Consider the following 26,052-nt stretch of genomic DNA (forward strand, 5'->3'; position numbering starts at 1 on the left):
TTCAGAATTTTGGTAAAAATTTTATGAAAATCGGACGACTATATGATATAGCTGCCATAGGAACGATCGGGAAATTTCGTTGTTTTTTAACGTATTTTTATCTACTCTGAGATATAAGCTTTTTTTTTATTATTTTAGAATTTTGGTATAAATTTCATAATAATCGGACAACTATATCATATAGCTGCCATAGAAGCGATCGGTAAATGTATATGAATATGTAAGGCTGTGAATGTAAAACGGTAACTGTCAAACTGTAAACATAATAAGTATGGGTAAAATATAATGAAACTCTGTTTTGTGTTTTCAGCATTATAATTTATAATATAAATATCAAAACCAATCTGCAAGGGTATACAAACTTCGGCATGCCGAAGTTAGCTTCCTTCCTTGTTTTAAATTCATTTTTTATTTTACACATTGTACGACATTGACAGGGCAAAGGGCCCGCATTGTGCGGTACGGCCGTAAAACAATGCACAATGAAAGACTGCTTTTGCCTCTTCCATCTCTCCGGAAAGGTACCCTTCTGGAAGCCTCTGGTGTATAGGATGGTGATAGCCAGCTTCATCCAGGGCATCCAGGGCTTCCGGGTTCGAAGGAGCCGTACTGCCTGCTTTGCTCTGCTCGTCGCAGAGCCCCAGAAAACAGCCTCTCTTCGCCTCCCTTATGACCAATTTGAAAGACTTCCTAGGTGATTTGTAGGCTTCGCTACAAGTCGAGAGATGCATGAAGGCACTTGGACCGGAGATCGGCTATCTCGTCGCTCCACCAGAACGATGTCCTTTGGTTCCTCCAACATATCCCTCTCAGCGGCATGCTCTGGCCTCAGGCATGCTCCAAAGCTGCTGCGATCCGGTTTGCAAATACAATTTTCCACAAAGTAATTATTATATCAAAAATAATTATTACGAATCCGATTGGTTCCTAAATTCCCAATCCAGCATCGACCCATTACTATTTCGTAATATATATTTACATTAAATTGTCGTAAAAAATATATAAAATGACTTCTACTATTTTGGACAAATTTACTTTGATTTGTGACCGTCTGAGTCACTTCGACTCCAGAGTCTGCAATCCAGCAGCACCTTCTCCTTCCAAGTACTCTTGCCAAATCCATCTCGACCAAGTCCGAGCGCTATGGGATAAGGTCGAGACAAAGTACGAAGCTTGTTCAGAGCTAATTTCAGTTGGCTTCGAGGGCGCTGCAGACACCTTGCCTACTCTTAAGGCAAAATACGACGACACCTATTTCATTTATGAACGGTGTTCCGCCAAGTTCATGGAGCAGATCGATACGATCTCTGCTAAAGCCGCTCAAGTCCAATGCCCTGCGCCCCAAAATTCCTTTTTGTATGGCTGTCGGCTTCCTCCGTGCGAAACGGAAGTTTTCTCGGGCGATTATCTTCGCTGGCCGACTTTCCGAGACCTTTTCACAGCGGTCTATATCGACAATCCTACGCTGACCCCTGTAGAAAAGTTGTTCTACTTAAATGCCAAGACTAGTGGTGAAGCTCATTCCATAGTTTCCAATTCGCCACTCACACCGCTCAGCATGGGAAAACCTAACTGAGCGTTTCGAAAATAAACGCGCATTGGTGAACAGCCAACTGAAGAAATTACTGAACATACAATCCATCGAACGCGAATCCTCGGCAGCCTTGAAATAGCTGCAGAATACAATTCAAAATTGCCTCACATCCCTAACTCTGTCCGGCCTTCCTACGGATAATTGGTCTGGTTTGGTCTGGTTTGGTTGTCTATTGGTTTATTTGTGTTCCTCGAAGCTTTCAAAGCTAGGAGCAAGCCCTACCGAATAAACCGAAATTCCCATAACCAAAAGATGCGATTTGTGTGCTGCAGAGAACCATCCAGTGCGGTTGTGTCCACGCTTCCTTCAGATGACGATAATCGATCGATCATCTTACATCCAGAAAAAGCAGTTGTGCTTAAATTGCTTTGCAAGCGGTCATCCACTCCGTAATTGCACAAGCGCCCACAGCTGTCTTACTTGACACGGTCGGCATCATACATTTTTTCATCCAAGCAACACTTCTTCCAATGTTCCGAATCCTCGTGATGACGCACCACAATTTCCTCCACCAGTCCAAAGGATTTCCTCGTTCTCCACACGAGTGACCACTTCTGCCGATTCCTCCAATTACTGGGTTCCGTAGGACGACAGCAAGAGCAGACGTTCCCGAGGTATTTTATCCTACCAATGCCGAGTCTGCCAAGGGAACCATCCTCTTCGGAAGTGCCACCGTTTTCTCCGGCTTGATGCGAAGAAACGGCTACAGGCAGTCATCGAAAAGCAATTCTGTGTCAACTGCCTGGCCCACCACCATTCCGGAGGATCTTGTCGAAGTAACGACCGATGCCAGTCGTGTGGACAGAGTCACCACATAACGCTCAGCGTTATGCTACGCTTTCCAGAGCTAATCCTTCCTGGTACTTTTGCTGCGTATCCTCGCAAGGGGGGGGGGGGAGAATGTTCACGCCAGAAGGGCGTTTAATTTCGGGAGGCAGTGTGATCCCGTACGCTCTCCTTTTCTTTCCCTCTTCCTCCGGACTTCCAGTCCCTAGAGCTTCTAATCCGCTCTCCCTAGCTTTAGTTTCTACTTTGTGTTTAGTATCGATTTACTCCTTATTCAATAAAGACATCCGACGCACGTCGCGCAAAAACCCGAAAGTTCTACGTATCCTTATTTCAAGTGCATTTCAGGTTAAAGCCGGCCCCTTCCAACATGCAGTAACCGCTGAATTCCGCCCACGCGAATCCATCGGCTGCCAAGATGTTGGACATCCGCCGCTGTCCGTCGCCACATAGCCAAAAGGCCGCCTTGCCAGAGCGGATCTTCGCTCATGCTCTTCCCTCTCTCACCTTGTAGGGTTCGCTAAGTATAGTCCGCTACCTCGCGGACCGCCTGCATCGGCAAGTCCTTCGCCGGTCTGCAGTGATTCATAATAAGCTGAATCAACTGCAGAACGTCCTTGAGGGTCCAGTACCTGCAAGATTCCTCTACCGGTGCGACGCTGGGGGCGGGGCCGCCTGGCTGATAGAATCTACGTCACGGGAGACTGCCGCCGTTTGCTGCTCCTTGCATACACCTGGTGCTCTATGAGCACATTTGCTGCATCCGCCCACTAGAGCGCCATGTTTTTCGGACTCCTCTGCCCTCTCGGCCGGCTGCTCGATGCAGGACTTAAGCCCCGCAACTCTGAGATCGTCGCCCACATATCATTGTTGGTATGGCGCACCTGCTTCTGTACCGCTTGCCCAGCAGAATGCCTCTTGATGCTCTCGGCCCGCGAGAGCGTTTGTTCCTGCTCCTCCTCCTCCTCCTTGGTCTCGGAGTTGGACTCCTCTTGGACAGTTTTGCTTCTTTTCGGAAGCGTGCCCCTAAGAACGCTTGCCGGGCTGGCCGGATCTCGTCCCCTCTTGACCGAGGAGTCGCTTCAAACGCAGACCACGCAGCCGTCCAAGGTGAGCAGACGCTGCGTGGATTTGCTCGTTATTTCCCGCTTGGAAGCAAGATTGCAACCGACTGGCGTAACCCAAGTCATTGTCGATTACCTTTGCCGAATCACGACTTCGTTATGTTGGGGATTATACCATCCCGCCCCGGTCGCCAGAGCCCCTTTTTGGATGTACCGCCAGGGCGGTGTGGATGGCAGTCGGTCCGTTCCATGACCCTTTTCACCATTTGGGCACTCGTGCGTACCTCTATATCCACGGGACCTCTATATCCAAAGTCCGACTCCTTGCCAAGGACTTCGAGCAGCTGCCCGGGAATGTATTCTACGACTTTCAAAGCGATTGTTTGCTGAAGCTTGTAGCAAGCAGCATCTGTCACAAATCGGGATTATTACCCTGTAGGTGGCGCTTACTTATATTTCGACGGAACATGACCAAATTCCGACTCCCTGCCAAGGACATCGAGCAGCAGCCCGGACCGCAGGAGCCGTGCCTCGACGGAGAAGACATTAGACTACACTCACACTGCATCCTAAATACGGCTATCACCTTTTAACCCCAGGGGCACTGCCACACCACTAGTTTACGCACCCGCGCGGGCGTCCGTTCACCGCGACTACTTCACACATTGTTATTCGTTCCAATGACATATGATTTACTCTACGATCTGGCCCATACAGACCTGAAAGAATAAGAAGACCATCTGCAAAGTTTTTTTTAGTTAGCTCAAAAAGTTACGGACTAATTCTCATAGTAAAGGACAAAAGAGCAACGGGACCAATAGACAGCCGCACAGCGGGCTCATCTGTTAATGGTTATCAATAGGCTCGAAAAATATTTCTTCACTACTTCTTGTCAAAACATTAATACCCTCGAAGGGCATAAAAATTAATTGAATTTAAATTTATTAAAAAACAATTTTTTTTAGATACTCAATTATCCTATAAAATTATATCCGTTTTTATACATTTTTAGTCATGCGTAATATCTGGAGAATCCGGAGCTGGAAAAACGGAAACCACCAAGTTTATATTACAATACTTATGTACAATTACCACAAACGTTTCTTCATGGATGCAACAGCAAATTTTGGAGGCCAACACTGTTTTAGAAGCCTTCGGTAAGTTTGATGTAAAGTTGGGAATTAGTTAGGAATTTCTCGTTGAAGTATTTGTTCAGTCGCGACTATATTTATTTTGAATAAAAGTTTTTTGAACCGGTTCCATGTGTTTACAGTGGATGTCATACTGATGTCTTCAAATGCAATTTCCATATTCTAAGATAGACGAATTAAATAACCACCGTTTGATAAATCCAAGCACACCCCGGGTTTTATTCACCATACACCAAATTACACAGGAACACAAAATTAAACTTTGTGAAATTTCCACGAACCATTTCAAGTTTTCCCTGATATTTGGGTGCTCCTGAGTAAAAGTCCCATACAAAATTATTTTCCATCACCTACAGGTTCCGCGGTATACCTAAGAATACAAAAAACCGATGTTTGCCGACATTTTGAATTAAGTGGCCTATATAATTGGACTTACCTTTATTATTTTCGGTAGGACCTACTCTCAATACATCACGGCACTACTAAAAAATAGTCCCAATCGTGAACCATTGCCCATGTCTTTGGAATTCGACGCCACAGTTGAAACTCCCAAAATTTTCAAAATTTCTGTGATAAAAAAACAATTCTGAGAATTAAATCTTATATGGAACTAATTTTAAATATTCATTGAATCTATTGTTCATTGTATTCCTTAATTTCGGTTTAAAGCGGCGATGCCTCACATGTAATCATATACGATTTTTAAACTTTAAACGCGTTTTTCTCAAAACCACTTTTTTTGAGTTGGCCGAAAACATAACTCGAACTAATCTTAACCGATCGATCTGAAATTTTGAAAGTATATCTAAAATACCTATGGCTATCGACACACGTAGGATTTTTTTTTATTTTTGCTTACTTTTTTTTTATCAACAATTTTGTGACGTTTTTTTCGCATGAAAGTTGAACATTTTTTTTAATCACTCACCATTTTGCTAAAAATCAAAATATCGAAAAAATCCTACGTGTGTCGATAGCGGTTGAGATACAGAAACTAACAAAATTTGATTTTTTGTTCTAGATCAAAAATTAAGGACGTTAGGTTTTCGGCCATGGACCCATTTCAAAAAAATAGGGTCTACGAAGACATGCTGCACAGCCGCCATTTTGTTTTCGATTTATATAAAAAAAAAATTATTTTGTAGTTCACATCTAACATTATCAAAACTACTTTAAAATTTTTCGATTGGCTTTTTCATTTGGCAAAAAAAATTCTAGATAATGGGCTTTTTTTTTGCCAGTTACTCAGATGTCCCCCCTTAACAGATTTCTATCAAATTTGCAGGCAATATGCAGTTTGGTTTAACTTGAGAGATAGGATAGCTTAGATCTTTTACATCATGGCAGTTTCGGCAGGACAAGGAGGAATCTTATTTTTTTAATGACTCCTCCGAAACGGCTTCACCGATTCTCATGAAATTTAGTGTGCTTATGCAGTTCGGTTCAACTTGAGAGATAGGATAGCTAAGATCTTTTACATCATGGCAGTTTCGGCAGGACAAGGAGGAATCTTCTTTTTTTATGCACTCCTCCGAAACGGCTTTACCGATTCTCATGAAATTTAGTGTGCTTATGCAGTTTGGTTCAACTTGAGAGATAGGATAGCTAAGATCTTTTACATCATGGCAGTTTCGGTAGAACAAGGAGGAATCTTCTTTTTTTATGCACTCCTCCGAAACGGCTTTACCGATTCTTATGGAATTTAGTGTGCTTATTTACCAAATCTTTATGCTTTGCTCGGGCTATTTTGTTGATGAGTTTGCACCAAGTTGGTTGAGCGGTTCTTCACGTATTACATATTTTTTAAGAAATTATTTCAATAAATCGCATTTCGTCAGATTGTCTTTTCTATTATTGTCATTTGTCATTCATAATTATTGTTTTGCGTTTATAAGTGGTGAGTCTCTAAATTCTCATTTTAAATACGTTAAGAAGGTAAGATATTATTTTCAGTAAAATGCCACCGAAAAGATCGAATCTCAACAACGTAAGCAGCAGAGTGGCACGACGCAGACGTTTCGAAAGAGCTCATCAGTTGCCAGAACAAGTCAATACAAGAAATAGAGCTCAAAGAATTAGGACAGCAGAAGGTCGTGCACAAGAATCCCAGGAACAGCGTAGCGAACGTCTCAGCAGAATATTACGAGAATCAGGGCGGCTCGAGATAGAAACATAGATATGTATAGTACGAGCATAAGTACGACAAAGGCAGCGGAACAGTCGCTCATTAGTTCGTACATCATTCGTTCGTCTTGCTTTTGAATATGCACCAGATATTAACTACTCTGCGCATTCAAAAATTGCTATCGGTGGAAAGGACAAAGTATGTCAATATTGTCAGGCGTTAAAATTTCGGAATGAAACTGCCGGTATGTGCTGCGCAGCAGGAAAAGTCGTGCTCTCTACCTGCTCCGCCAGAACCTTTATTATCCCTTCTTGCTGGAAATTCAAATGACTCAAAATTATTTTTGCGTAAAATACGCAAATTTAATTCTTGCTTCCAAATGACGTCATTTGGGGCCACTAAAATTTGTGCTCTTGCATCCGATGGACGTAATTTTGAAAGTACATTCAAAATACAAGGCCAGGTGTACCACAAAATTGGATTATTGATGTCAATGCCTGATGATAATCCGAAATTTCTTCAAATTTATTTTATGGGCAATTGTTAAGAGCGCGTAACGACTCGATGCCAGTATAATTTTATTGAACAAGCAGAGGAAGCGGTTTAAGAGTCTATAGCGAACAAACATAGTGACAGGAGATTTTTATATATTAAGATTACTGTTGAAGGTTTAATATTTTATTTACTGACAACTCTGTAATATGCTCATTGTTTCCGTATTGTTTACTACAAATAATATACATGACAAAACAGTGTTTGCCTGGTCAACGATAATTAGTTCGGGCCCAGCAAAGCGGGTCGGGTCTGCTAGTATAATATAAATTTAGATTTATATTAAATAAAAAGGTCTTCCGAACAAAGCATTTTTAAGACAGCTTAGTAGCCAGCGCTAATCCTTACATATTTAAGTTTAATCAAAAAGAAAAAATGTATATTATATACAAAAAGATACATATTTACTACCATTTTATAGGTTGCCTTGTATGGGACTTTTACTCAGGAGCACCCAAATATCATGGAAAACTTGAAATGGTTCGTGGAAATTTTTGGCTGTGTACCTGTGTTATTATAGATGAAGTCAAGTTTAGAATCCAGGCGGACGCCTAAGTCATCTACTAAAGTAATTATTTTCAAAACGCTACAGTTACCGTATATATCGCAAGCTTGGGAACGACACGAGAGAATGTCATTAGCTTACATTAAGAGCCGAATTTTGGGCAGGTCATCAATAAATAATGTAAACAAGAAAGGAAGCTAATTTCGGCACGCCAAAGTGTGTTGCAGATATTATTTCATTACATTTTACCTTTACTTATATGTTTACAGTTTGACAGTTACAGTTTTATATTCCGAGCTTTACATTTTCTCTCCATCTACAGATCGCTTCTATGACAGCTATATGATATAGTTGTCCGATTTTTATAAAATTTATACCAACATTCTGAACTAATAAAATAAGCTTGTATCACAGAGTAGATGAAAATACATTGAAAAAAAAAACGAACGAAAAAATTTCCCGATCGTTCCAATGGCAGCTATAAGATATAGTCGTCCGGTTTTCATAAAATTAAAAAAAAAATGAAATAATATAATTGCGCCATATCTCAAAAATGATGCAAAAATGTTAAAAAACAGCCAAGTTGTAATTTTTTTTCTAAAAATTTATCGAACTTTTGTATGGCATCTATATGATATAGTCGTCCGATCCGTTCCGACATATATAGCAGTGAGAGTATGTAGAAGACTATATGCAAAGTTTCATTCAGATAGTTTTAAATCTGAGGGACAAGTTTGCGTAGAAACAGACAGACGGACGGACGAACGGACGGACAGACGAACATGGCTAGATCGACTCGGCTGTTGATGCTGATCAAGAATATATATACTTTATAGGGTCGGAAATGTCTCCTTCACTGCGTTGAAAACTTCTGACTAAAATTATAAAACCCTGCAAGGGTATAAAAATGACGAACCCAAATGGCTTTCTTGCGGGACGTCAAAAGTACCCCGGAGCACATTACACCGTATTTCTTTTAAAGGATTTATTGTTCTTGCCAATCAGTTAACTTGAAATCCATCTAAGAAGAAATTATTAATTTTTGTTGATCTTCGCTTAATAAATTCATGTTGACATGAAGATGGTGCTGTAATGAAATTTTCACATGACGTTGGAATAAACAGTCTTAGTGGAAACTGAATCTGTAGGTTGCATTGAATTCATATATATTTATAGTAAATTGTTTCTACAGAAACGGGTTGTTTATTTTCGTGTTTTTCATGGTGAAAAAGTTAACTCTGAACATTAAAAATCGATATACGGACGGAAATGCGTGCAACGTTTTTTTAAGCTGCAAATCCTAAAAAACTTTTTTTTATTAAAAGCAACGAACAAGCCAAGGGTTCCAACCACAACAGATTTTCTCTCCTAGTAGATGCCGAGAGCAACTAAGCAGTTAGGGAGAAAATCTATAACGCCCTAGTTAACAATATTGTTTCGCGGGTTAGGGACGAATTTCTTTGTTGCTCCGTGTATTAAAGAGAACATCCATGAAACCACATTTCAAACCAAATCGAACCTGACGTCGCACCTCTGAAATACTAGAAGCCCTTAAAGACAAGGGTTTCTTTGACAAGAATGTTAGCAACATTATCAACACAAACAAAAAGCCATAACCACTCTTCACAGTAAAGCTTAAAAGAAAAATTAAGTGTACGCGATCTACAAGTTGAAGTTCTTATTGCATTAAAGGATCACCGTGAATAAACAAAAACTCAACGGTCCTGTAGAATGCACAAATTATCAGAAGTATAGGCACACCAGGAATATTGCACACTTCGGTCAGTCCGGTTAGTCCGTGGGTGATGCGACTGGCGTGGGGCGCGTGACCGATTGTGGGGCTCGCCGCGGATGTGGTGCTAGTGACGTCCCTCGAGGACAGTGATCGTCGTGGCCTATGCTCGCACCGTTCCCTAGTGCGTCACTTATACTCTATACCTGCCTAGATCCGCCAACTAGAGGCAAGCCTAGTCCCATCCTATGCTAACTCCATACCTTGACCCACGTCTATACTACCTGCATACGAGTTTGGTCATAAGAACCGCACTCGGGTCGCCTGTTTCCGCGAGATCCGCCTGCTAGAGCCAAACCTCTTCCCGCACCTATCCTTTCTTATGCGAGTTTGGCTAACAAGAACATGATCCGCCTTCTAGGGCCAAACCTTGTCCTACTGCTACATATTTCTCGATTTGTTCCCCTATGATCGATATCCGATAGTTCTCGATAATCGATATTTCAGGGTGTTGCCAGATAGTTCAGATTTACTCGATTAATCTCAGCTGTTTGTATTTCAGGGTTTGTGACTTTCCTCTTATTTTATTCAAATTTCCTATTCACGTTTTCTCCCTGTTTTATTCCTAAACCTAATTCCAAATAATTCTATTGTTGTGTTTTTTAATTTTAATCTTAATTCTACTTAAACTAATAATAATAGTAATAAGGAACAAAAATGGAATACTTCATGTTGAACAAAAATCGAATATTTCATGTTGTTGTTGTTTGTTACGACGAGGAGCGGGGGTAAACCCCTTATATGTGACTAAAGCTGCTTGCTACTAGTTTCAGCAAACGATCGCTGCGAATGTCGTAGCATACATTCCCCGTCTGCTTCTCGAAGTCCTTGGCAAGGAATTTGAACATGTTCCGTCGAAATAATGGTACGCACGCGTGCCCAAACGGTGGAAAAGGTCATGAACCGGACCGACTGCCATCCACACAGCCTTAGCGGTAGCCCAAAAGAGGGCTCTGGCGACAGAGGCGGGACGGAATAACGCCCAACATAACAAAGTCGGAGAGAAATATACGACCAGCGAGGATGGCTGGATCCGGCCGAGGCGATCGACATCGACCTGGCTTACCCCAGTTGGTTGCAATCTTGCTTCCAAAGCGGGAAAGAACGAACAAATCCACGCAGCATCTGCTCTCATTGGGCGGCTGCGTGGTCTGCGTCTGAGCCATTGTGACCGGCAGCTGCAGCACCTGGCATAAGGTATAAAATGCGGCTAGCATTGGGAGCCTCTGCCTCTGGTACGGGGAGTCTAAAACGACGGTAATATGCCTACCGTGCCCAATGGCGACCGAGGGAAGAAAGCTAGGTGAGGTCCGAATAGGATGGACCAAATGCAGAGTGCGGGAGTGCGAGGGTCCTTCTCGTTGCTGTAGATGTCTGCAGCTCGGGCACATTGCCGTAAGGTGCAAGAGCCTGGTCGACAGGAGCGGCTGCTGCCTCAGGTGTGGCGAATCAGGGCACAAAGCAGCCGTCTGCAGAAAGGAGCCAGTGGGCTCCCTGTTAGAGGAGCCGGCCTAGGGGGACAGCAACAGCTGTCCAACGTTCTGGTGGAGCGACGAGACATCCGATCTCCGGTCCAAGTGCCTTCATGCTCCTCTCGACTTGTAGCGAAGCCTACAAATCGCCTAGGAAGTCTTTCAAATTGGTCATAAGGGTGGCGAAGAAAGGCTGTTTTCTGGGGCTCTGCGACGAGCAGAGCAATGCAGGCAGTACGGCTCCTTCGAACCCGGAAGCCCTGGATGCCATATTAAAGGCGCTGTTTCCGAGAGGAGGCCCGGTGATCACGCAGCCTAGTGTGGAGCGCTATCCCAACGTCGACTTAGAGGTCTCCGAGGACGAGGTGATCCAGACGGGAAGTAGCGTACGCCCCAAGAAGGTGCCTGGGCCGGTCGCAGTACCCAACGGAGCTCTGAAACTGGCTATCGCCATCCTATACACCAGATGCCTCCAGAAGGGTACCTTTCCGGAGAGATGGAAGAGGCAAAAGCTTTTGCTGCTGGCCAAGCCGGGAAAACCACTTGGGGAGCCATCCTCCTACACGTCTATCTGCCTTACCGACACCACTGGCAAGGTGTTCGAGACGGTACTAGCAGCAAGGCAAAATTCCGCCATGGAGAGGCCCGGGGGCCTCTCTCCTAGCCAGTTTGGGGAGGTCAACGCTGGACGCTATCGAGATAGTGAAGAATATAGCGGGAACAGCGATCGAGGGAACGAGGTGGAAAGGCGGCTCCAAAACCCACTGCCTAGTGGTAACGCTGGACGTAAGAAACGCCTTCAAGACTGCCGACTGGAACCGGACGCTAGAGTCCTTTGATGCCCTGAACATTCCAGGGAACCTACTGGATATAACGAGGAGCTACTTCAGTGAGAGGGTGCTTATCGTGGACACGGACGTGGGTTTTTTATTTCGAGCCGGAAAAAGGTGGAAATAGCTGAGATGCAGTTTGGCGGAGCTGTGATCCATTCGCAGAGTGCAGTAAAATACCTTGGTGTTCTCCCCGACACCAGGCTATCCAGCAGGAGCACTCGCCCGGCTGCTGCTAAATACCAGAGGACCCAAGCAGAACACCAGAAGACTGCTGACATGCGGTGTCACCTCCCAACTGCTGTATGCGGCGCCAGTGTGGGCTGAGGCGTCAAAAAAGAAGTATTTTAGCCCGAGCACTGCTGGACTCTGGGTCGTGTATCAACTTACTTGGTATTGGAGAATCCAATTCTCAAGTCAAGAAAAAGCTACACACAGTGGTGAAGTCGCAAATTAATGGTAATGAGCTCTCGTTCGATTTCTAGATCTTGAAATCGATCTCCGGTTATCATCCTGATCAAACGGTGAACGTTAGTGATTGGAAGATTCCAAAGAACCTACATTAGCAGACCGCTATTTCTACAAGTCCCAAAAAATTGATATGTTAATAGGAGCAGAATCATTTTTCGAATTGCTAGCTGTTGGTCAAATTAGACAAAGACAACCCTTCTTGGTTGTGTTGTCTCGGGCAGATACAAATCATGTGTCCCGAAACAAGTTGTGTTGTAGTGAAGAACTGTTAGTATCGATTGACAGCACACTACAAAAGTTTTGGTCACTAGAGGAAATGCCATCCCCAAAGAAACTTTGTAAGACCATTACCGGAAGACCACTCAGGTATTGCCATCCGGTCGGTTTGAAGTGAGGCGTCCATTTAAATCTGATCCAAATGGGTTGGGCAACTCCTTTGAGGTTGCAAAACGGCGGTTTTTGTCGCTTGAGCGAAGGGATGAGTTGATTCCATTGCATTGGGAAACAGCATGGAATATGCTAAAAAGCACCCTGTCTCAAATTGATGAGATATCTATTCCCTGGTTCGTGCATACTGACCCGATGTCAGTTACATGCCTTTGCTGACGCATCCATGAGAGCTTATGGAGCTTGCGTCTATATTCGTAGCAAAAGTGCCGAAGGTTCTAAATTATAGTTGTTGACTTCAAAGTCTAAAGTAGCGCCGCTCAAGACCAAAACGCAGCCAATCTAAACGGATTCTGATTCAGGAAAGATACACGCAGTGCGTAGTCATAGTGTAGTTGCCGGCTCTGGGCAGCTTCAGAAGTTATAGACTACTTTACCCAGAAAAAGGTGAAAATATTGGACACCTGGCAGGTAGCAATTTATCTGTACAAGCCCACACAAAACTATACTTTTTTTTTAATTTGGATAAGAGTTAATGAATGGACCTGTCATTACAAAAAAAAAATCATGACCATTGGCTATGTAGTTTTTGTGTAATTTTACCTGAATGTCGACTAATTTACCTATTTTTTGTTATATGACGCATACACGGAAAACAATTTCGACTTTGAATGCTCATATCTTCCACAAAAAAAAAACTGAACATTTTTTAGTTACAGATTTGGAATCCCTGGGAAATTCTCTGTCGAATTTGTATGGTTTAAAACGATTTTGCGATTATGAATTTTTCTATTTTTGCAACGGCTTTTGTTCGAGAGGCGCTACTGTGCGTCGACGAAATTGGGCAGTCAATCTGGTTCACTGGACCACCGTTTTTGAAGGACGAAGAGGGAAACTGGCCCAAAAATGCGCATTTCGAGCTGGATGAGAAAGTCTTGCTTCAGGAAACAAGAAAAACTGCGGTCGGACTGACCGCTGCGGTGCAAACTTCCGATTTGCTAGAGGTCATCGAGGGATTTTCGTCACACCTCAAGCTGCTTAGAGTGTTTGCTTATATGTTCCGCTTTATAAGAAAATGCAAAGACAAGAGTATAGTTTTCGAAAAGACTCTGTCACCGACTGAATATAATGAAGCTTTTCATAAGATTGTCGAAATAATCCAAAAACACGAGTATTAAATCGAAATAGGAAAAATTCGTAAAGGCTCCAAGGTTGGCCCAAGTCTTCAACGATTGAACCCATTCATTCATGAGGATACGGGCACCTGGTGTAATTTTTCGTTGTTGCGAGTGGGGAGGCGTCTAGCTAATGCTCCTATATCCTATGATGGCAAGTTTTCCTTGCTGATGACGAAACGCTCCCAATTTGTGCAGAGCTACATCCGGCATCTGCACCATTTAAACTTTCATGTTGGCCCTCGAGCACTTGTGAGCATCCTACGACAGCGTATTTGGACTGTAAAGCTCAGGAACTCTGCAGTCAGACAGTTCGGTTATGTGTGCGCTGCTTCAAATGCAAGCCCCGACTGATGACACAAACTATGGGAGATTTACCCGCAGATAGGCTCAGTGCTCTCCGCCCATTTGCTATATGTGGCGTCGATTTTTGTGGCCCTGTCTATACGACATTGAAGATTAGAGGAAGGCCACCTAATAAGTCCTAGGTCGCCTTACTTGTTTGTTTTGCGTCCAAGGCGGTTCACTTAGAGATTGTTTCAGATTGATTCTTTTTTATTGGCTCTTCAAAAGTTCATTGGTCGACGAGGATGTCCCCATACAATTCCCTGCAACAATGCGACGAACTTCGTCGGAGCGAGTCGCCACTTCCAGGCTCTTCGCGAACGGATCGAGGAGCAAGCAAACGCGATTCGCATCAAAAAGCGGATGCGAATTTGCGTTCACACCGCCTCGGGCTCCACACATGGGCGGACTATGGGAGGCAGGTGTCAAACTGCCAAGCACCTACTTTTACGAGCGGTGGGCAGCGCGCTCCTAAACGCAGAAGAGCTGGGGGCAGTCCTCGTCGGGATCGAGGCCCTGATGAACTCGCGACCTCTCGGAGCTCTTAGCCAGGACCCAAGCGACGGAGAGGCGCTCACGCCAGGACACCTGATGACAGGCGAGCCCCTAGTCGCAGCTCCAGCACTCCGAACCCCGGACCAGGCGGGTCTCAGTTGCTTGCGGCGATGGCGGCATGTCTCGTCAGTCAGGCAAACGTTCTGGCGGCGATGGTCCCGGGAGTATGTCCTGGGCCTTCATATCCGGGGCAAGTGGCACCACCAGCAGGACAACGTCGAGCTGGTGATCGTTGCAGAGGACAACCTCTCGCCTCAACAATGGCTCCTAGGAAGGATCAGGAGAGGACTGCATTGTCAGGCTCGTCGGTCTTAGGAGGAGCGTTGGAGCAGTGTTCCGGAGGGTATTCCATAAGCTGTCGCCGCTGCCAGTGTGTTGAAGGCGTGCAGGCGTACAACGGGGCCGGTGTTGGCTCAGTTGAGACCTAGTTGAATTTTGCAGTAGAGTGTAAGGACGAAGGCGGGAGCATAATAAAGCTCTCTCTCTCTCTTTGCGAATTCGCCCCGTCTTCGCCCCCTTCGCTCTAAGCATAGAACTGTGTGAAGTAATAATATAATCGAAATTGAATTTAAACCGAAATCACGCCTTAGCCTCTCGTTTTCGCCGTTTGCCTAAAATATAAAAAATTATTTCTTGCCACCAAGTTCTCATTTTTTTTGCTTCTAATAAACTAATTAGAAAATCCAAAATTATTGATAATTTAATTTTATTAGTGAAGCTGAGATTTTGACTTTCTCATAACAGTGGTGATCGAAAGCTATCCCGATGACACACGTATAGTTTTTTGGGTATATTAATTTACCATTTATATCTAGAAAGTTTGTTTTATTTCGTTTTTCCGTTAAATAAAATGTTAACATTATTGATTACACAGGTCGACAAAATTCGAACTTTTTTTGTACGGAGACAAAACGCGGCATATTTCGAAAAGTCTTCGTCTGTACATTGCTAATTCCAATCAAAAGTCTCCATAACGGACCAATTTTGACAAAATGGCGGTCGAAGTACAACAAACTCGATACCTCGATACGAGGGCAGTTTGAAAAGTAATGAGACTTCAAACTTGGTGGTGGAAAAAAAAGGTGTCGTCATGGCGGCCACGATTCAGGGTTACCAGAGCGTCTGAAAAAAAAACGGGGTTATAATCAGTATAGATGTCATTCTCGGGTGACGGAGGGAAAAAATTTTAAAATTTTTTTAAACAAAATGGCGGCCATTCAAAAAAATTTCGATTTCGGGTTTTTTTTTGTAGTTTAGTGTTAAAAAAATTGAAAAAAAAATTTTTTTTAATCAATCCCTTTCCGTCACCCGAGAATGGTGACAATTCTGCGTCGATTCCACTTTGTTTCATGAAAATCGGTTCAGTTGAACTGGAGATATCATGGCCGCCAGTTCGAAAAACGTGGTTTCGAGATAAACGCGTTTGAAGTTTGAAAATAGCTCATTTTGGGAAGACCTTGCTTCACAAAAAAGGCTGTATCTTCTAAAGTATTTCGAATTTCTAAAAATCCTTGTGGGGACATATACACAACATCCCAAGCTTTAAATAAATGCAAAAATCGAAAAAAAAAGTTGCTCAATGAGAATACCCCTGAAAACTTGATCTTTCTTGTTTAATATTTTACAAGAAAGGAAAGGAAAATAATTTTTTTCTATTAATTTCCCGATCGTTGCTATGCAGCTATAAGATATAGTCGTCCGATTTTCATAAAATAAAAAGCGAAAGTCTGAAATAATAAAAATTGGCCATATCTTTAAAATGGTGTAAAAATTTTGAAAAACAGACAAGTTATAATTAAAAAAAAAAATGTATCGAACATTTTAATGGGATATAGTCGTCCGATCCGGCCCGTTCCGACATATATAGCAGTGAGAGTATATAGAAGACTATATGCAAAGTTTCATTCAGATAGCTTTAAAACTGAGGGACTTAGAAACGGACAGATAGACGGACGGACGGACTGCAAATTATGCGACGGAGTTCCTGGCACATCCAGTGAGTTCAAAAAGTCTGTCGGATAGTTGGTGGCTTCATCCTCGTCGGTTACGCTGCTAACGGATCTGTATGAATGCAGTTCTCCAGCGATTTGACTTTGAATAACGAAATTCAAACTATCTACGTCTTATTCTTCGCTGGTAGTATTGCCCGTTCACTAATCCAATCGAGATTTTTATAATTTTGTGCAATGTCGGGAAATACTTTTGTGATGAGTTCCTCTTTCGATGATGTGAACTCGCAAAAATTTGCTGGGAACGATATTAGTCCAGTCGAAACATCAACAGGAATTTCACCATTGCCGAGCGCCAGCAGTTGTCTCCAGAATTCAGCAGCGGATGGGTCATTCTGCAATGCGACTCTCATGTTCGATGTCAATTTAAACTTCTTGACTAATCACCACAAAGAGGACGATTTTAGGCATGCATTAACTTAATCGGCAGCCGTAGATTTCGGGATGACGGGAAGCGTTTGACGAAAATCTCCGGACAAGAATATCAAAGCCCCACCAAATAGTTTCGAATCACCTCGTTAATCCTTCATCGTTTGGTCAACTGCCTCCAAAGCTCGTTTATGCGCCATTTTGCATTCTCGCCTCAATTTCGCTGTCGCTGAATTCTTGCCCATCGTGCACGTTGGCTGGTCAACAGTAAGAAGATTCATGGGTAAGATACCAAAGCGGAATGTGCAGTTTGACCGCCTTCCAACAATGTAGCTCCAATGCCAGATAATGCAACAGCCAACGCAATTTGAGATCTTGACCGAATCGTTGCCTGTCCCACCAGAAGCATCGATAAAGTATAAGCCTCCCGTTTTATCGCCAACAACCTTCATTATCGAATCGTACACTTTCTTATGTAATAACCTTCTTCTGCAAATAACAAACAACTGAAAAAAATTTAAGCCAAATCGGCCCAGCCGTTCTCTTGTGATGCGAATGCGAAAATTTTTTATCTCCATTTATATATATATAGATAGATTTTGACATATATTTTACATATATTTTAATGACTAAATCTCGGAGATCCATAAATATTTTCCAAATGCATGGTAACTTTAGTCAGAAGTTTGCAATACGGTGAAGGAGTTATTTCGTCTCCTATTAAGTATGTATATCTTGACCAGCATCAACAGCCGAGTGGACCTAGCCATGTCCGTCTATCCGTCCGTCCGTTTCTACGCAAACTAGTCCCTCTACCTTATAAGGTAGAAACCTACTTCTCTGCGTTGCAAACTTTTAAGACCCTGCAAGGCTTGAATTATAACTTAGTTTTTTATAACCTTGCAGGGTATTATAATTTCAGTCAGAAGTATATATATTCTTGATCAGCATCAACAGCCGAGTCGATCTAGCCATGTCCGTCCGTCTGTCTGTCCGTCTGTCCGTCTGTCTGTTTCTACGCAAACTAGTCTCTCAGTTTTAAAGCTATCTGAATGAAACTTTGCATATAGTCTTCTATATACTCTCACTGCTATATATGTCGGAACGGGCCGGATCGGACGACTATATCATATAGCTGCCATACAAATGCTCGATATATTTTTAGAAAAAAAAATTATAACTTTGCTGTTTTTCAACATTTTTGCATAATTTTAGATATGGCCATTTTATATTATTTCAGAATTTCGGTAAAAATTTTATGAAAATCTGACAACTATATGATATAGCTGCCATAGGAACGATAGAGAAATAAATAGGAAAAAAATTATAGCTTCGTTGTTATTCAACGTATGTTTATCTACTCTGAGATATACGCTTTTTTTATTATTCTAGAATTTTGGTATGGCACAGATTTGCGGAAAATGACCGTAATGTTCTGGAGAAATATAGAACCTCGGAATATGTAAGGTTTTACAAAGACTGTCGTGACTCATACGACAAGTATCGAAGCGCCATAACTGACGCAATGGCTCAAACTACGAGCCATGCCCAAGGAAACGCAGACGCTGCAAGCATACAGCAGCCTGTGGGCAAACTCATGTCGGCATGTCGCCGACAAAGAGCCATATCAGACTCTATCCATCGGGCTCTGAAAGAATTTCCGAGACTGGAAAAACCATAACAAGTGATTTGATAAAATCACTATGGTCACAAGTTCAAGAGATCCAGTTCGCTGTTCATGAAGAACACGAAGGCCCGGTCAAGGGAGGATACGACATGCAGTCATTTCTCCGACTGGAAAGGGACATCCAAAAGGTGTTAGGGGCAAAAACTAATGTATCGAGCAATGAAGATGAACACTTGCCCAGAGTTAGCATCCCCAAATTCGATGGAGATCTACTCAAATGGCCGCAGTTTTTTGATTTATTCAAATGCATGGTCCATGACACCAACATGCCGACAGTTCGAAAAATGTGGTATCTAAAAACCAGCGTAACTGGAGAGGCAGAGAGATTGATAAGACACATCGATCTAAAAGAAGAAAATTACACAAGCGCATGGGGCATATTGGTTGACGAATACAACAATCCCCGACACGTAGCCGACACGATTCTTAATCGTCTCTTGCAACACCACACAAATAGTGACGATCCGAAATCACTGAAAGAGTTGTATATAACAACTATCGAGTCCCTGGCATCACTAAGGGGACTAGGAATCGATGTATCCAGCTGGGATACAATATTGATTGCTATCATCAAGCAAAAATTGGATATTGCTAATAGAGCCTTGTACGAACAGTCGTTGGATGGTTCTCGACAACTGCAAGGTCTCGACACAATACTTAACTTCCTCGACCAAAGAATTCGCGTACTAGGAACAGGAAAAAGAAGTCAACAAGCAAAAAGGGATCAGAAGGGACCAACATGCACTTCTGCCAGCGCTGGAAAATTACCAAGCTGTCCATTTTGCAAACGGAATCATTGGCTATACAAATGTGATGACTTCCGTAATAAGCCAATACCCGAACGACTTAATTGGGTACAAAAACAACGAATGTGTGTCAACTGCTTCAGCAGCGACCACAAGGCAAAGGATTGCCGAGGCCGTTTGTGTTTTAAATGCGATAAAAAACACCATACATTGCTGCATCTTGAAACGTCATCAGGTGCAGCAACTGAACCACAATCACCTTCTGTAGGGGCAGCAAGTAACAAGAGTTACAATCTGCTGGCCACAGTCAAGGTATCAGTAAAAGCAAGCAATGGTCAGGTGGCCACTTTTAGAGCTCTGCTTGATTCAGGATCACAAATAAACTTGATGTCTGAACGAATGGCTTCAAAGCTATCATTAGGGCTCCACGATACTTCATTACGTATCGAAGGTATTGGAGGCAATCCTAAGACTAGTCAAGCTAGAGTGAATGTGCAAATGAAATCAATGCATAACGACTTTACTCAGCAAGTCGAGGCTTTTGTGTTACCACACATTATAGCTGATCAACCGGCTCATCAGTTAGATCCAACAAATCTATTACTCCCTCAAAACATCGCTCTGGCAGATGCAAACTTTGATAAGCCAGGAAAGATTGACATGCTTATCGGAGCTGAGCACTACTATTCGTTACTACTGCCAAACCAGATGATGTTAAAACCAGGAGGCCCTGTCCTACAAACTACTAAACTTGGTTGGATTGTCGCCGGAAAAGTTTCTGCAGAAAACAATCAAGCAGCAATTTGCGCGCCTGTAACAACAGAGGACCAAATCGCCACGCTTTTGGAACGTTTCTGGACTTTGGATAACCTAGAAACGGAAGAGAAACCAAAATCACCGATAGAGGCTCATTGCGAAAGACACTTCCTAGAAAATCTCCAATTCGCAGCAGATGGAAGGTTCATACTAAAACTTCCTTTTTCTGAACAATCATCAGCCCTGGGGGTATCGCAGAAAACTGCAACTAACAGGTTCCTGGCACTAGAGCGCAGAACATCACCTGAAGTCTGAAAAGGTTACGTAGATTTTATGGACGAGTATGAAAGCCTTGGACACATGAAAGAAGTGCCTCCCACAAGGATACCTACGGATCACTACTTTATCCCGCACCACTGTGTGCTAAAACCCGAAAGCAGCACTACAAAACTACGGGTAGTGTTCGATGCTTCCTGCAAGACCACCAGCAACAAGTCGTTAAATGATATTTTGTATGCTGGACCCACCGTACAGAGCGAACTGTTTGCAATTTTGCTACGTTTCCGCACTCACAAGTACGTGTTTACAGCCGATATAGAGAAAATGTATCGCCAGGTATGGATACATCCGGATCATCAATTTCATCAATTAATCGTCTGGCGAAAGAACCCATCAGACGATCTCAAGTATTATCGACTTAAAACCGTAACATACGGTACAACATCAGCTCCATTCCTAGCTACAAAATGCTTGGATTACTTGGCTGAGAAAACCAAAAAGAATTTACCGCTTGGAGCAGCCGTGCTTAAGCATGATTTTTATGTAGACGACTGTCTAACAGGAGCAAATAGCATCCCAGAAGCAGTTCAGATTCAACAAGAGCTAAACAAAATACTACTACCAGCCGGATTCAAGCTCCGAAAGTGGTGCTCCAACAATGACGAAGTTCTCACACAAATTCCAAAGGAAGACATAGTCAACCACGTCAAATTAGACGAAACCCTTCAACACTACAGTGTGAAAACATTGGGTTTGATCTGGGTACCACATAAGGATCAGCTATGTGGGCGATCCCAAAAAAGTGAAGCGTCAACCATCACCAAACGAGTGGTGAGCTCAGAGGCGTCACAAATTTTCGATCCACTAGGACTATTCGCTCCTGTTGTGGTAAAGGCTAAGATATTCATGCAAAGCCTGTGGGAGCTGAAGATGGGCTGGGACGACGAGCTTCCTCAACTTCTGCAAACTGAGTGGAAAAATTATCGTGCTGATCTACAAGCATTGAACAATCTACAAATTCCACGGCACATCTTTGACGGAAAGGTGCCCATTAATCAGGAAATTCACACGTTTGTCGATGCGTCAGAGCGGGCATATGGAGCAGCAATCTATGTCCGAGCCACATATAAGAACAATCAAGTGTCTGTTAGGTTACTGTGCTCAAAGTCAAGAGTAGCGCCGACAGCAAAAGAGACGCTGCCTCGCCTGGAACTATGCGCCGCAGTCTTGGGAGCAGAGCTAACCCACAGGGTGAGGAAGGATTTACGTATACCAAACGATAAGGTACCGGGATACTTATGGTCAGATTCGACTGTGGTGCTGTCCTGGATAAACGCATCAGCATCATCATATCACACGTTTCTGGCAAATCGAATCGCAAAAATCCAAGCTGTTTCAGACCAATCTCAGTGGCGTCACGTGTCATCAGCTAACAATCCCGCAGATGTACTATCAAGAGGAATTGCCGCCAGCAAGTTAGCAGAACACAATCTATGGCTATATGGACCTCTAATTCTACATGGTTCTCGCGACAAGTGGGCTCAGGTACCAACTACCACCCCCAGCGCTCTAGAACGCAGGCTCAATCACATAAGCTTGCCAACATGTCAAAATGAAATTGGCAGTGTTCTCTACAAGTGCAACCACAGCAACTCCTTCAATAAGCTACAACGTATTGTAGCATATATGATGCGGTTCTGTAAAAAGAAAAACAGATCACCCACAACTACATTGTATGTCGGTGAGTTAACCAATGCAAGGACCATCATCCTGCGGACTATCCAGCAAATAGATTTTAGTGCTGAATGCAAACAACTCCGAATCCACAAAACGGTGGACAAAAAGAGCTCGATTGTCTCCCTGTGTCCGATAATCGGAAACGACGGACTGATCAGAGTCGGAGGTAGATTAGAAGAATCTAGCCTTCCATATAGCGCGAAGCATCAAATTTTGCTTCCATACAACGATCCACTTGTGAAAATGCTACTGCGAGAGATGCATGAAGAGAACATGCATTGCGGGGCTCAAGCTCTAAGAGCCATTGCCAGACAACAATATTGGATTCTCAATGATAAAACAATGGCAAGAAGCATAATTCACAGCTGTGTCAGATGTACAAAGGCACGGCCCAAGATGATGCTGGTGTTGACTACTGTGGACCGATTTGGATTCATCACAAACTACGTGGAAAAAGATCTGATAAAGCTTACATTGCAGTCTTCTGCTGTTTTGCAACAAAGCAGTTCATCTGGAGTTAGTAAGTGACTTGACAACAGATGCATTTTTAGCTGCGCTTCGACGATTTTTGGGTAGACGCGGAAAATGTCAGACTATTCACTGTGACAACGCAACAAACTTTGTCGGTGCCAACAATCAATTGAAGGCCTTAGAGGAAGCTATATTCACCGACAAGGCTCAAGAACAGATTATAAACCATTGCAACAAAAAGCAAGAGGAGTTTTAGTTCATACCGCCCCGAGCACCATCGTTTGGCGGGCTTTGGGAAGCTGCGGTGAAATCTGCGAAGCGGCTGCTAGTATCAGTCACAGCCACAGCTTCATTAACATTTGAGGAGCTTAACACCGTAATCGTGGAAATCGAAGCAATCCACAATTCCCGACCGCCGACACCGATATCATCTGATCCAACAGATACATCAGCTCTGACTCCTGGCCGTAGCGACACGAACCACCAGGCGGGTAGCCGCCACTGCCCCTTGGTGACGTCGCGTAGAGCAGCCAAAACAATAAGGGCATGATAGTGGTTCAACTAAATCTGAACCACTGCGCGGCAGCACACGATTTGCTGTCGCAATCGATCCGAGAACGCGGTGTCGATGTTGCCGCTATCAGTGAGCCGTACAGGGTAGGCCCTGGCCCTCACTGGGCGGTGGACAGCTGTGGCAAAGCTGCTCTGTTGTCATGCGGCATTACTCCCAAGAGAATGGCTGACGTTCGCTCGGAGAGAGGCTTCGTGCGTGCCAAGATGGCAGGCTGGTGGATGTTCAGTGTCTATCTGGCGCCGAGCATGTCATTCGAGGATTTTGGTGACGCCGTGGATCGGCTAGCCGCAGACGCAAGGTGCCACACTCCGTGCCTTATAGCCGGAGACTTCAACGCCTGGGCGGTGGACTGGGGCAGCTCCCTCACCAATGCCAGAGGCAGGACCCTCCTCGAGGCGTTCTCCACGCTAGACGTCACACTCCTCAACACCGGGGCACAGCCCACCTTCAGCAGAGCCGGGGCGAGTTCGGTGGTCGACCTCACGTTTGTGAGCTGCTCCAGGGCTAGCCAGTGCACCTGGGTCCTGAGCGATGTCTATACGGGTAGCGACCACGCGGCGATCATCACCGCGTTGGATATAGAGCGAGCGCAACCCACACCGCGGCTTCCCCAAGCTCGTAGGGGATACAAGGCCGATACACTGGACATCCAAGCCTTCGCAGAGCATTTGCAGAGGTTGGAAGTAAATGGCTCTGCAGAGCAGATGGCGGAGTCTGCCATGATCCAACTGCAGACCGCATGCGACGACTGCATGTCTGCCAAGCGCGCCCACACTCGTCACAGGGACTCTGTGTACTGGTGGAACGAGACGATCGCCGCGGCCAGATCGGAATGCATCAAGGCAAGGCGTCGGTATCAGCGCTCCTACCGCTCGAGCTCCCACCTGGAGAGGCGGTCAGAGTTCCATAGATGCCGCAAGGCTCTCAAGGCGGCAATCCGGGCTAGCAAAACCCAATGCTTCCTTGACCTTTGCGACACCGCGGACCACGATCCCTGGGCAAACGCCTACAGGATCATCGTAAAGAAGATCCATGGGGCAAAACAGGGCGCCCCGCATGACGCGAAGAGCATCGACAGGATAGTCGAACACCTGTTCCCGAGGACGGATAACCCTAGAGACACGCTGGAGATAGCGACGCACTCGCTGGAAGGGTTCGAGCCAGTAATGGACACGGAAATCCTGGCGGTGGCGATGAGAATCAGGGAGGCGAAAGCCCCGGGCCCTGACCTGGTTCCCAACAGAGCCCTGAGACTTGCTCTCTCGCTCCGCCCGGACTTATTCGTGGAGCTCTATGGAAGATGCCTCAGAGAAGGTAAATTCCCTGGGAGATGGAAGGTCCAGAGGCTGGTCCTGCTCCCGAAACCGGGAAAGCCACCAGAGGACCCATCCGCCTACAGACCAATCTGCCTGATTGATGGGGCGGGCAAGGTTCTGGAGCAATTGATCCGGACGAGGCTCGAGAAGGCCATTGCCACAGCCGGCGACCTGTCCGACTCCCAGTTCGGTTTCAGGAAGGCTAAGTCGACAGTAGATGCCATCTCCAAAGTGGTGGGCATCGCGAAAGCCGCCATTGCGGGACAACGGTGGAAAGGAGGCGCGAAGGAGTACTGCCTGATAGTCACACTAGACGTCCGCAACGCCTTTAATACGGCGAGATGGGATTGTATCCTAGACGCACTTTCCGGAGTACCCCCGTACCTCTTGGAGCTGTTGAAGAGTTACTTCAGAGGCAGGACTCTGGTGTACGACTCCGATGGCGGTGCTAGATCGGCTGAGCTTTCCTGCGGAGTGCCGCAAGGGTCGGTCTTGGCTCCGTTGCTGTGGAACGCTATGTACGACGGTGTTCTGCGGTATAGCCGTAGTCGTAGTAGACAAGGAACTCGCAGGAGCAGAAGAGCTGTGCGACAGGAGCATCAGCCGCATAAACTTGTGGCTGTCCAGTGTTGGCCTACAACTAGCGCCGCAAAAAACGGAAGCCGTGCTGGTAAGCAGCCGGAAGAAGGTGGAGGTCGCAACCATCCGAGTGTGCGGGGCCTCGATCAGATCGTCCAGAGCCATTAAGTACCTGGGCGTGATGATCGATACGAGGCTCTCCTTCCGCGAGAGTGTCCAGCGTAGCCAGAGCCAGCATGCTCTATGCGGCACCAGTCTGGGGACACGCACTGGCGACCCCGGCCTATAGTCGCGGACTGCGCTCGGCCCACCGCCTCGCGGCACTACGTATATGCAGCGCCTTCAGGACGGTGTCCGACCAGGCCGCGTTTGCCCTAGCCGGGACTCCACCTCTAGATCTACTCGCAGTAGAGAGGGCCAGCATCCATGGCCAGACGAATGGTAGAACGCCGTCACCTCGCGACAAGCAGGTGATACGCGTAGCGGCGAAAGACGCCACCTTGGCAGCGTGGCAATTGCGGTGGGAGTCAGCGTCCAAGGGAAGATGGACGTTTCGGATGATTCCCCAGCTGGAGTGCTGGCTGAGGAGGAAGCACGGTCAGATAAACTTCCACCTGACCCAGATCCTCAGCGGCCACGGCTGCTTTCGGAGCTACCTGCGGAGATTCGGCCACGAGGAAGACGACTCCTGCACGCACTGCCAAGGACAGCTGGAGGAGTCGGCA

At 44.9% G+C, this 26,052-nt stretch overlaps 1 protein-coding gene across 1 annotated transcript in view; it reads left to right on the plus strand.

Annotated features, from left to right (window-relative positions):
* Positions 1-26,052, plus strand: part of Myo81F (Myosin 81F) — a 530,639-nt gene that overhangs the window by 128,266 nt on the left and 376,321 nt on the right. Inside the window, exon 5 of the mRNA XM_070285196.1 lies at positions 4,457-4,601. Within this exon, the coding sequence (XP_070141297.1) occupies positions 4,457-4,601 (145 nt within the window). The remainder of the gene's footprint in view (positions 1-4,456; positions 4,602-26,052) is intronic.

The sequence above is a fragment of the Drosophila kikkawai genome, chromosome 3L (assembly GCF_030179895.1).
Source record: "Drosophila kikkawai strain 14028-0561.14 chromosome 3L, DkikHiC1v2, whole genome shotgun sequence".
Classification (NCBI taxonomy): domain Eukaryota; kingdom Metazoa; phylum Arthropoda; class Insecta; order Diptera; family Drosophilidae; genus Drosophila; species Drosophila kikkawai.